The following is a 13,397-nucleotide window of genomic DNA, read 5'->3' as shown; positions in this document are numbered from 1 at the left end:
ACCCTGACATTATAATCAAAAAGAGATGATATTTGACCAAAACCCATAATCATGTGTAGAGTGGACCGCTGCCAGTGTCTCTCTTTCCCAAACAAAAGGAAATGATATTAATTTGATTGACCGTTCTCAAATGCAAAATGATACCGAGAATGAAATCGGTCGCTCGCTTTTCCCATTCATTTACAATTGTAATAGATTAAGAAGAACTACCCAAAGGCAGCTGTACTCGGCAATAAAGATTCAATAAACTTCAGCTAATTCAATAAGTAATAACTACCACCCTTACCCCGAAATACTAGGTATCGACCCGAACGCAACCCAAAGAGATTCTTACAGCATCTGATTGATGTACCTAATCAATCGAAACATATTACAATTCGTAAGCCGTGAATGAATGGGAAAAGCGAGCGACCGATTTCCTTTTGTTTGGGAAAGAGAGACACTGGCAGCGGTCCACTCTACCCATGATTATGGGTTTTGGTCAAATCCCTGATATATATATATGTATATATCACGACAATCTGTCGTAAAACAGGGGTTCTAGAAAACCCACTTCCCGATGTTCCTGAAACCTGAAACTTTTTTTGCAGTCGATTTGGTCAACGTCTAGACACCTTGAAAAATTTCAGATCTCTAACTCGATTTTAACATGGTTTTTAAGGCACCTGAATATGGCGATTTTGGGTTTTTTACCGAATCTCGTATAACAGTGCTGGCGAGTATTTTATGCAAATTTCTTAAAAATCTCAACATAACTATTTTTTATTCCTGTCATCTTTGACATCAAATTAGAATGTTTTGAACTAAAAATAAATCTGCTGAACGACTTCCGATGAGTCTTAATGCCTGAAAAACTCCTGCCGGAGGCGGCGGCCTTCGGCCGCCGCCTCCGGCCGGAGTGCACGCTTCGCGTGCACGAAAGAGGCTTGTAACGTGTACCAAAGGGGGTATAATAGTAAAGGGGGTATAATAGTAAAGGGGGTATAATAGTAAAGGGGGTACATAGTATACCCACAATAAATGCACCGGTCGTGCTTGCCAGCACTGTGATATGGTCATCCCCCCCCCCCCCCCCCCCCCCCCCCCCCCCCCCAACTTTTTATTCTTTGGCAGGTTTGCAGTTGTTTATTTCACCAGAAAGGTTCCAGCACAATGATGTTTCTTACGGCTCCGCTCGGACAGCAAAACTGCAAAACAGTTATCTTCAATCTGATTTAGTTAAACATCTCTAATAGACTGCCGAACTGATAGACTACAATGATTATGTTATCATTTCATTAATTATGTTATTACTTCTTAAATTATGGTAATATTTCATTAGTTATGTTATTAATTAATTAATTGTATCATTATGTAATTATATAGCCTATTATATAATTCTTATTAGTATTTACTATTTCCTAAATTACATGTTATATGATTGCTTCCCTTGGTAACACCAAGTTGACGGGTTGGGCGTTTTCTATTAAGTTATTAGCCGCATAGAATATTCTCATTTTTTCTCCTAACAGCTTGGATGTTGAATAATCAATAAATACATACGGATACTTTAATCTTTATTGGAAAGGAATAATTATTTATTGATTTTTATGTAAACACAGCTTCATCAGAACTTACATTATATTAATATTAATTATTTGTTATCAAGATTTGAATATTACCAACACGTCTAGTATATATAGGTACTTTGTAAAAACTAATGTTGAATGAAACCATCATGATAAGTGTCACCCACTGTAGTTCGTTCAGTAAATATAATTAACGTCAATTATATCTTATAATGAGAAGGGTTAGCACTGTATCATTTTATTATCATTAAATCGAATGACTTGTCTAGTCAGTCCATTTTATTTTACACTCGGTCTATTCGCCGGATGTATATTTACTGAATCCATGTTTTTGTCGGTAATGCTCAATTGACACGATGGAAACACTATAAGGTATTCCATGGCTTATAGTTGTAATATTTGCAAAATAATATTTGTGATATGGGAGACATATGAGGTGATGGATTATCCATTGAATTATATTTAATATTTATTGAACTTGACCGACAATAACGCTGCTTCAACCATTCAATGTTCGGTAATGGGTGAATGGTCCAATCATGTACAATAAACTGGAACGTTACTAGGTTACTAGGTTACTAGGTTACTAGGTTACTAGATTACTAGGTTACTAGGCTACTAGGTTACTAGGTTACTAGGTTACTAGGCTACTAGGTTACTAGGTTACTAGGTTACTAGGCTACTAGGTTACTAGGTTACTAGGTTACTAGGCTACTATGTTACTAGGTTACTAGGTTACTAGGCTACTAGGTTAATAGGTTACTAGGTTACTAGGTTACTAGGTTACTAGGCTACTAGGTTACTAGGTTACTAGGTTACTAGGCTACTAGGTTACTAGATTACTAGGTTACTAGGTTACCAGGCTTCTAGGTTACTAGGTTACTAAGTTACTAGGCTACTAGGTTACTAGGTTACTAGGTTACTAGGTTACTAGGTTACTAGGTTACTAGGTTACTAGGTTAATAGGCTACTAGGTTACTAGGTTACTAGGTTATTAATTATTATGTTTTGGTATTACCATCGTTAGTATGCTATTTTTCGTGATAATATTCTTGTTTTGTGTGAACAGAATTTTATGTGGAAAAATTTTTAGATTTAAGAATACCTGACGTTTAGTTGAAGTTGTTTATAAAATTGATAAAATACAAAATATATTGTAATTGCTTTTTAACAGTTATTCTAAAAAACCTTACACTGATAAATTGTTGTTGATTAATTTCCATAATTCATGCAGCTTATTGAATTGAATTTTGTTTATAATTTTATGTATAATTGACAGTGATATTATTTCTTTTTGAATTGAAATATTGTTTTGTTTTACTATACATTCATAGTAAACTGTAGCCGAATAGAGGCCGAATAGAGGCCGTATAGTTACCGTATAGTGACCGTATAGTGGCCGTATGGTGGCCGTATAGTGGCTGTATGGTGGCCGTATAGTGGCCGTATAGTGGCCGTATGGTGGCCGTATTAGAGGTCGTATTAAAGAGACTGCAAAGTAGAAAAAGTGCAAACCTAATCTGTTGATTGAGTGTGGCCTTTGTAATAGCAATACCCAACGTGTTACGTGTAGTGTGTGTATTTCATTTTTGCTCTAATGAACTACTTTTAACAATTTTATGTGAGCTATTAATGCAAAATTGGCAGGTTCAGCAATAGTACAAACATCACATAGATTCTTTATAACAATCTTGTCATTTTTCTCAAAACACGTTTAGTTAATAGTTTCATTAACAATTTCACGAAATCTCTGCAATCTCATGAAAATGATTCAAAACACATGAAAAAAAAAAAACTTTATTATCACAGCAACAGAGAAATTCACTAATATTCAGACAGTATACCATTAATATGATGATTGCACAATTATAAGTTCATCAGAACTATGCCCAACTACGTACTATATTACTGGGCGGCGCTCAGCCTGGTAACCTGGTAACCTGGTAACCTGGTAACCTGGTAACCTGGTAACCTGGTAACCTGGCGCTCAGCCTGTCATTCCGCCGAATCTCTATTATTTTTATGAACATTATAGCCTGGTAAAACTACATATTACGCACCGCATCGAATGAACTTATGAGATGACAAGTACATAACACCTCATATGCATTATGCATAGAACGAACTTATTAAGATGACCACTTCTAGAATCATGTGCTCGTGGGGCAATATACCTTTATTTCTTAATAAATTTTGCATGTGCTAAGAAATGTCGTTAGAATTATTTAAACTTCTTCTGGTCTAATCAAGTCTTGTTAAGCAGCTAGATTAGAATCGGGAGTAGCTATTTTCACACCTCATAGGATGGCCTTACTTAATGATGTGCATTGGAACACAATAGATCAATAGATTGGTTACAAAGCTGCTTCCCTTGAACATTTGTACATTTCTTTAGTTTTCTTAACAAAGTGTACCCTATTCTCCTATGAATCTTGTGTATCGCTATTTTTTCGCAGTTTAGTCTCAAATCTTGAATCTATAAGTAGCTTAGTTCTATAAATAGTTTGGTTCTAAATCTGATAGTTTAATAGTTTACCACCTGCTTGTTTTGTATAATTAGCTTGGTGATAAAGTTCTGATAGTTTTAATACTTCACTAATTTACCACCAATTTACCACCTGCCCGCCAGTCATTTCTCCTTTTCTTCCTACGATGTCCCGGAGCCTACTGCTGATCACGCTGTGCCTCATTTTATTAATGCTGGTTAATCCAGGTGAGTTTATTTAGTTAATTTACATATTACGTAAGTAAATTCTAAGGGGTAGAGAGTTTGGAATAATCAATAATTTCAACACAATATATTCCTAAAGTGATGGAGTGGGGTCTCAAATGACCAAAACCTGGTTTATGTAATTATATGTGAACTATCCCCTTAAATTTCTGACGCAAATTTCGTACTCTCAGGATACCGCCCTTAATTTGATATTGCTTCATTAATAATGTAATTGGAATATTAATTATTAAATAAGTGTCAAATTAATATTCTCCTTCAAGATGATTCATTCTGCAAAAGTTTATCAGCTTCCTATTTCGTTTCTATAAACAATTTTACAATTCACACTGACACGCAGGTTTTCCTTTCAGGACTAACAAAGAAAAACAAAAAAAGGAGAAACAAAAACAGATATGATGTATAAAATTTTAAGCTTGATAAGTAATCCTTCAATATTACAGTGTACTATTTATTAGCTGGTTTATTCACTTTGCCTCAATGAACCATAAGAAATCAAAATGTTAAAGACATCACTTTTCAAATCAAAACATCCGCAAATAAATTTAGTCCAGTTTGTATTCGTTAAACGAACATCATGATCTCTTCATGGATTATCGCAAATTATTTAAATAAGCTTCAATTAATAAATAAGCTGTAATCTCCACAGAATCTGACAACCTGCTCAGGACATCAACTACGGGGCATGACCTGCGAGTGTTTAGCTTCTAACTACAACATGAGGGGGTGTCCTGATGATTTAAAAAAAGGTAATATACTTTTTGTATATAAAATGGTAAACTTGTAACCTTGTAACTCGGTAACCTGGTAACCTGGTAACCTGGTAACCTGGTAACCTGGTAACCTGGTAACCTGGTAACATGGTAACCTGGTAACCTGATAACCTTTAACCTCATAGTATTGAATCCTACCTCTCCCGCCTAGGTTCCAAACAGTGCATCCACTATGAAACCTACTGCAAAAGCTCTAAACTATCAGCAGCAAAACAGGGTAAAATGTGTTGTCAAGCTATCCTTTGCAATATCAACCTTAAAAACTGTTGATTTGACGAATTGGGAATATAAACGGTAGTAGCAATGTTGAGTTAATTACTGATAACGTAATTTATAAACAATAATTTTGAGCCGCTTTGGAATTTCTTGGAAGAAAAATTACATAATTGAGATCAATGATGAATTTATCCACAATAAAATTTTGAAGATTTCATAAACGTTCGATTTTATAAAAGTGTTCAATTAACAAATATATACTTTGTAAATATAATATTAGAAATATAAGTGTTTGAAATGTTGTTTATCTAATGTATGTGAAAAAGTATACACCGTGTTGACTTTTGCAGAAAGATTGCATATTGCAACAAACATAACGCAGACACACGGTTAAATTGTATTTCAACTTCAACTTATCCCGCGGCGCGTAGGACACTGATAAGTAGATAACAATCCAAAGTGGTAAACTTGTATTAATTAGACGACTATAGGACCCCGCATTAACAGCAAGTTTTTTGACCTGGTAACGTCCTGGTAACCCGGTAACCTGGTAACCTGGTAACATAGTTACCTGGTAACCTGGTTACCTGGTAACCTGGTTACCTGGTAACCTGGTAACTATCAGACGTCTAGGACCCCGCATTTACAGCAAGTTTGTGTCGTGGAACTGTTTTCGTTTTGACACTGTTTACAGGTCCAAAAGTAGGATGGTGGCCCTGAAACAAATGTTTGTGTATAATTATTTATCAGTTATTAGAATATATATTCGCATATATCCACACTATATTTACATTACACATTCAACGTGATATCATTATCAGTGCAGTGTGTACAACACCAACTACACCGATCAATTGCCAATCTGCGAAACATTTAATTATTATTATCACTTCGAGATGGCAGGGCCTACTCTCATGCTGTCTATAGGTGATGATTAATTCTGAAAAACTAGGGACAACTGGGGAATGATCCCAGAACCTCGACATATCGTGTGTCTTGCTCTACCTATTGAGCTACTGACCCTGATTCTCAGAGCGAAATCATCTGGGATTATTCCCCAGTTGTCCCTAGTTTTTCAGAATTAATCATCACCTATTAGACAGCATGAGAGTAGGCCCTGCCATCTCGAAGTGATATAATTAATTACACGTTCATATAATATAGTGTCCGTGCCGTATACACAGGCTAACTGGTACACATACTTTAATTCGACAGGCACTCAAGTTGAAGTTCGATGCACGTACTGTAGTTCGACAAACCTAAAAGTGCGCTACCTGGACTTTAGTTCGACACGTACTAAAGTTCGGCAAAAGAACTTCGACTGGATGAGAAAGATATTCTTAAAGATAAAATTTTTAATTCTATCTATTTTTATTCAGAATATCTTTCAATTTAGTTTTTTATCATATAATTTTGAGTCTCATATGAAATTTGATAACGTTCCGTGAGCCATGCACGTTCTCATGAGTTCTAACTCAAAAATTCAAACATTTTCAGGACCCCCGACTGGAGACCCCCGCGGTTTGCTTTCCACTTATCTCATGCTGTTTAACTAATATGCAATAGTGTGTGTAACTGTAATGTGCACATTGTCATTATGTAATTTTATTGGGAGCTGATTGAGACAATTGATAATGATAACTTCTTTACAATCTGGTGCTTAGCTGACCTCAGACTTAATTGTTAGTTAGCACAATTGTAGACTAAACGGTGCCCCAGGTAACTCGTACTCCGTTTTATAGATCGATATTGTAGATTAAGTTTGTAAGGTAGGAGAATTACAATTAATATTATTGATTATACTGACTGGTTCTAAAATTTGCAACTGCTGGTTGCTTGATATCAGAAAATAGTTTTTAAGATTACCTAAACTTAATTTCTGATCTCGTGCACCTGTTATTGAACCATTTGATCCTATGATAAGGACCCGGCAATAGCCCATGGATCACAAGCAGAAACTATTTGTCGAACTAGAGTACGCTACATAGACTCTAGTTCGACACGTAGCGGAGTTCGACAAGGAAATATTTCCTGTAGATTCTCGGTATACAAGCAAAATTTGATAGAGCATCTTGTGGATTGAGCTATGTGCCCAGCCTTGGCGACTCGGTGGGTGTCCTTGCTGTACGGCGGCGTTAAACAAGGAACTGAAACCGAGGGGTTACGTTCAGGCTTTGTTTCTGTCTGGTTCTAATATACCTTTATAATAATGACTTTAATATTCAATGAGACAATGAGATACGCAAGCGACCGATTTTATTTTCGGTATCATTTCATTCTCGGTATCATTTCATTCTCGGTATCATTTCATTCTCGGTATCATTTCATTCTCGGTATCATTTCATTCTCGGTATCATTTCATTCTCGGTATCATTTCATTTTCGGTATCATTTCATTCTCGGTATTATTTCATTCTCGGTATCATTTTTCATTTGCGGATGGTCATTCAAATATCATTTACTTTTTTAATGTGGGCGGTCGTACATACATACAGGCGTACAGGTTGGTTTCTGGTTTGAGCAGCATTTATCCATGCTCTATTTGACCTCCAATAATGGTAGTTATGATGTCAATTGTCAGTGTGTGGTTAGCAAAATGTTTCACCTCCTCCAGTAAAATCTTTAATATTAATAATAATTTGGTCGACCGCAGTCGGGGAGCCGATTTCCCTGTCTAATTGCATTTCGGCCACGGTCCTTTCGGTACAGATTTCCCTGCAGTATAGTCGGGAAGCAACCCCAGGCATATACACTCGTGTTATTTTCTTAGCTCTAATGAAAGCCACTACCATTTACACCATGGTTTGGTGAGTGACGGCTGCCCTTCAGTTTTTGAGATTTTGGCCCAACTGGGATTCGAACTCACAACGTCAGGGCCAGTAGACAGGCGGATTAACCGACTGAGCCACTGAGCCACTGTCAATTGTCAGTGTGTGGTTAGCAAAATGTTTCACCTCCTCCAGTAAAATCTTTAACGGTAACTTTTTAACGGTGAGAATCAGTAACTTCCATCAAAACCACACATTATAAGTTTATACGACCAATTTAGCCCTGACTTTTTGGGCGGATATGATATGGGCGAATATGATATGGGTGGAAATGCTGCTGTGAGATTCGTTTACCAAGCTCTTTAAACTTTTAAAGCCTGCGAATCAATAAAACTTGAGTACGAGTGCCTACAAAGCAGATAAGTGTTCACCAATCTGGTAACCTGGCAACCTAGCGATCCAGACAAGTTTCCACCGATTAATAGTTAGTGCTCACATACACGTTTAGATAGCTTCCTGTTAAACTGAAATAAGTGGATTTGTTTTGACTAGTTTGGGCTTGTTGCGGTTTCCTTTTCCAGTTGCTGACTAGTTGCTTTTGCAGTTATAGCATTATATTATTGAGTTTACAAGATCTGTGGTCTAATAATTATGAAATTAGTCTGTACGTGACCGCTAATTAGAGCAAATAGTAACATATATAGAGGGATAGATCAGGGATATTACAGGACACGTGACTAGTAGAAACTGTAGTAATGTGTATGTGAGCACTTAACAGTCCGTATCAGCAGACACGGAGAGCACTTAACAGAGTGATAACAACGTGAAGGCACTCCTCGAGCTCTTTGGTTGGTCAAAGTAACCGATTTACGTGACGTCGGTGTTTTCATTGGCCAAGTTTCAGGTTTGTATACAACTCCTTTAAATGCCGAGCACCGAGGACTTTACTTTTCAGTTTCAGTTGTTATGATCCAGTAGTTCCGCTGAACAGATAAATATTTCACTTACTTCAGAGGAGATTATCGCTGTGTAATTGTTGGGTTAATCATGAGGATTGCCAACTTCTTCTGGTGAGTGATGGGTTGCTACCTAAATGCTTAAAGTTTAAGTAGATTAATATTGTTAAATGTTTAGAACTGTCATCAGACTGTACAGTGTACTGATATACAAATTACAGATTATTTTATTTTCAGGATTGTGCTGCTATTTCAGCTGTTCACCGTCTCCTATCAAATTTGTAAGTAAAACCTTGTCTCAAAAAGTTAATATTCATCGTTAGAAATGAATTAGAAATACTGTTTCGCCCCAATGCTAATACCAATAGAACCATTAGCCACCACCAGTTCCAATACCACCAGCTCCAATACCACCAGCTCCCATACCAACAGCTCCAATACCACCAGCTCCAATACCACCAGCTCCAATACCACCAGCTCCAATACCACCAGCTCCAATACCAACAGCTCCCATACCAACAGCTCCCATACCAACAGCTCCCATACCACCAGCTCCAATACCACCAGCTCCAATACCACCAGCACCAATACCACCAGCTCCAATACCACCAGCTCCAATACCACCAGCTCCAATACCACCAACTCCAATACCACCAACTCCAATACCACCAGCTCCAATACCACCAGCACCAATACCACCAGCTCCAATACCACCAGCTCCAATACCACCAGCTCCAATACCACCAGCTCCAATACCACCAGCTCCAATACCACCAACTCCAATACCACCAACTCCAATACCACCAGCTCCAATACCACCAGTTCCAATACCAACAGCTCCCATACCAACAGCTCCCATACCAACAGCTCCCATACCACCAGCTCCAATACCACCAGCTCCAATACCACCAGCTCCAATACCACCAGCTCCAATACCACCAGCTCCAATACCACCAGCTCCAATACCACCAGCTCCAATACCACCAACTCCAATACCACCAACTCCAATACCACCAGCTCCAATACCACCAGCACCAATACCACCAGCTCCAATACCACCAGCTCCAATACCACCAGCTCCAATACCACCAGCTCCAATACCACCAGCTCCAATACCACCAGCACCAATACCACCAGCTCCAATACCACCAGCTCCAATACCACCAGCACCAATACCACCAGCTCCAATACCACCAGCTCCAATACCACCAGCTCCAATACCACCAGCTCCAATACCACCAGCTCCAATACCACCAGCTCCAATACCACCAGCTCCAATACCACCAGCTCCAATACCACCAGCTCCAATACCACCAGCACCAATACCACCAGCTCCAATACCACCAGCTCCAATACCACCAGCACCAATACCACCAGCTCCAATACCACCAGCTCCAATACCACCAGCTCCAATACCACCAGCTCCAATACCACCAGCTCCAATACCACCAGCTCCAATACCACCAGCTCCAATACCACCAGCTCCAATACCACCAGCACCAATACCACCAGCTCCAATACCACCAGCTCCAATACCACCAGCACCAATACCACCAGCTCCAATACCACCAGCTCCAATACCACCAGCTCCAATACCACCAGCTCCAATACCACCAGCTCCAATACCACCAGCTCCAATACCACCAGCTCCAATACCACCAGCTCCAATACCACCAGCTCCAATACCACCAGCTCCAATACCACCAACTCCAATACCACCAGCTCCCATACCATGCCAGCCCTAATTACCATGGTTACTACATCAACATGAGTCCCCCTATTTTATTGATTTTATTTTTAATAACATACATTTCAGGGATGAAAAACCCGCTCCTAGATGATAACAAAGAAGCTCAACTCAGCGAAGAGATTGATACTGTTGGTAGCCATGGTAACGGTGGTCTAAAGAAACGGGAAGTAGGACACGGTATATCTCTCGTGAAGAAAAGAGAGATTGGTCACGGTTTAATGTTGCTGGACGGAGCTGATGAGGGGAACTCGTTTGTGAAAAGGAGCAAATATTTCGCTGCCTAGACTATTATGATTGAATTTCAATTCAAAGCGAATGAACTTTTTGATGTATCATTAATCAGTATTTTCGTAGGATCTAGTTTAGAGGAACAAAATGATATTGGTTTTAAACAGTGCTGCAAAATCTTTAAAAAGTAAATTTCTTGTTTTATTGAATGTTATTCGGCTGCTATTTGAACCAGTAGGTTAAGGGAATACACACCAAAACAACAGGTTAAAACAACCAAAGGATCTTTACAAAATTTAGTTACTTAGAATTAACGATTGTTTCAAGTTAGTTGGACGTTACCAAATTTTATTTTATCTTTTTTTGCTGAATCAGAATATTGTCGGTAAGGTTGTCAAAACCCTTCCATCAGACCAAATATCTTAGTAAATACCCAGCATAATTTTAGTTTGTAATATTACAAGTAATTGTTATAGTCTCTCATTGTACACAGGAACCGTTTAAATCGGTATAAAATTTAAATATAACGAACAATATCATCCTATTAAGAAGAGTAGTTATCGAATTACCATGACTACCAGTCGGCATGCAGACTATCGTTGTTTAATACGTCAAAACATTGGCTCGAAATGATAATGTATGCCTTTGTTTTCAAAATGAAGCTACTAAATTGATTCATTCTTGAAGGGGAAGTGACCTTCTTCGATATTACCTTTGTAGCGTAATGCGTTACTGGACCGCGCCGTGCACTCAATCATGCTTCTCTTAACCACGTAGTTACATCTAGTCTGGAAAATGCGCTACTACTATACTAGACTGGGCCTCGCCTTGACCATTGTTAATGATCTGGCCCGGCGCGCGCTACTTCGTAGCACTTGCGGCATTTCGAGAAGAAAGCAGCGCGCGCTACTTCAAAGAAATTTAGACGATTAACATCCGTCAAGGCCTCGCCGAACTGCGAAGAATTGACAAATAAATATTACCTTCGATATTCAATATTACCGGCCGATAATTATCGGCGATAATTTCCCAAAAATCGTTATCGATTATCGCGAAAATTTTTACCGGGGACCTCAGGCTATCATGTTTATAAACCGAATAAAGATTCGGCGGAATGATAAGCTGAGCGCAGCCCAGTAACAAGTAACATTTAACAAAATACTGCGAAATATCTCGTCCAAAAAGCATAAAAGCGCAGCATTTGAATTTTGCGCCTCATAGTGCACTTTTGTCATAGGTTGTATGACCCGCCGCGCACGAAAAAATTGGAGACTTACGGTTTTTGTTGTCATACGTTGTATGACCCGCCGCGCACGAAGTGCGCGGCTCCCCCTGTAGCGTCGAAGACGCTACAGTGTCGAAGACACTATTAGTCAGTGTAATAAGCGCCAAGCGCGAGCACAGATTTTTTTTCTCCGATTATTAAAATTTTTATACTATTGTTTTAGTCGAGATGTAAATAATTTTTAACCACCGTACGTGTAGCAATATTCGCTCAGCGTTCATCGAGATCGCGATTTTTACGCCGCGCACTCGTCCTGCGCAATAAAAAATCGAATCGTCGATAGAAATCGAGCGCTATACGCATCTTATTTGCAATTTCACTTTTATTTTTAAGTTGCATTGTGTTGGTGTTGCTGATTATTTCGATTTCGTCATTTAAAAATGAAGGAGGAATATACGACAGAATTTCTTAAATCTTTTAAAACGACACTTCAGTACAAATGTGGATACATTTAATTAAGTGTATTTTAAGCAAGAATTTTAAGAAACCAAGAGTTGTCCACTATTTGATTGCAATTATTTATTTAAAGTTTCCTTTTATTTTATCAAACATATCAGAGTGGAATATTTTTGGTGCTTCATCATATGCTGAAATTGAATTTGAACGATAAGGGCTTACTCATGTAAACTGGCAATCACAAATCACTTAAGTTTTCATATTCATAAGACCTATTTTGTATTTTAAAGTTTAATTTAAAGCTGGGCACAAACATCATTTTTGCAAAGAATTTATTCATAGACATTTTAAAGTACATACAACACATAGCTTATCCTATCAGTATTGATAATAACTTGATCTTTGGTTTATTCTCACTTTAATCTTATTGTTACCTTTCATAATGAATGTTTTTGGCAGATCAGAATGAACAAATGAATTGGGAGAAATGCTTTATCTGTCAAGTAAGTACAATATTTATAATGTATTTGTTGTTCACAAAAACTGCTCTAATCGATCTTTCCTTCCAGGAAATCGATCAGTTGCATCAACAGTCAAGTTTTAAAGACAAGTGTTTCAAAGAATCTCCAGTTGAAAAGGTTCCTTTTAAAAGTTTATAACGATGCATGTTTCTTATCTTTCAATATTTTGTTTCTGTGTAATTGCTAGACTTCATTAATTTTCATAT

At 37.9% G+C, this 13,397-nt stretch overlaps 2 protein-coding genes across 2 annotated transcripts; one reads left to right on the top strand and one right to left on the bottom strand.

The window, feature by feature from the left end:
- Positions 1–4,121: 4,121 nt before the first annotated feature.
- On the top strand, positions 4,122–5,359 carry LOC134814250 (uncharacterized). Its single transcript, XM_063822333.1, has 4 exons — positions 4,122–4,281; positions 4,653–4,699; positions 4,949–5,048; positions 5,224–5,359. Exons 1-4 carry the CDS (start codon positions 4,221–4,223, stop codon positions 5,340–5,342), a joined length of 327 nt encoding a protein of 108 aa, XP_063678403.1. The 5' UTR covers positions 4,122–4,220; the 3' UTR covers positions 5,343–5,359.
- A 4,025-nt stretch (positions 5,360–9,384) lies between these two features.
- LOC134813842 (spidroin-1-like) lies at positions 9,385–10,740 on the bottom strand. The gene has a single exon (XM_063821721.1). It carries the CDS (start codon positions 10,738–10,740, stop codon positions 9,385–9,387), a length of 1,356 nt encoding a protein of 451 aa, XP_063677791.1.
- Between the last annotated feature and the right edge of the window lie 2,657 nt (positions 10,741–13,397).

The sequence above is a fragment of the Bolinopsis microptera genome, chromosome 4, assembly GCF_026151205.1.
Source record: "Bolinopsis microptera isolate Bmic1 chromosome 4, MBARI_Bmic_1.0, whole genome shotgun sequence".
NCBI classification, from domain to species: Eukaryota; Metazoa; Ctenophora; class Tentaculata; order Lobata; family Bolinopsidae; genus Bolinopsis; species Bolinopsis microptera.
This window is presented reverse-complemented; position numbering and strand designations above follow the sequence as displayed.

Coding starts and splice junctions, on each gene's coding strand:
- LOC134814250 (XM_063822333.1), top strand. CDS start 4,221: ATGTCCCGGAGCCTACTGCTGATCACGCTGTGCCTCATTTTATTAATG. Junction 4,700..4,948: donor GAAACAAAAACAGATATGAT/GTATAAAATTTT, acceptor TAATCTCCACAG/AATCTGACAACCTGCTCAGG. Junction 5,049..5,223: donor TCCTGATGATTTAAAAAAAG/GTAATATACTTT, acceptor TCTCCCGCCTAG/GTTCCAAACAGTGCATCCAC.
- LOC134813842 (XM_063821721.1), bottom strand. CDS start 10,740: ATGGGAGCTGGTGGTATTGGAGTTGGTGGTATTGGAGCTGGTGGTATT.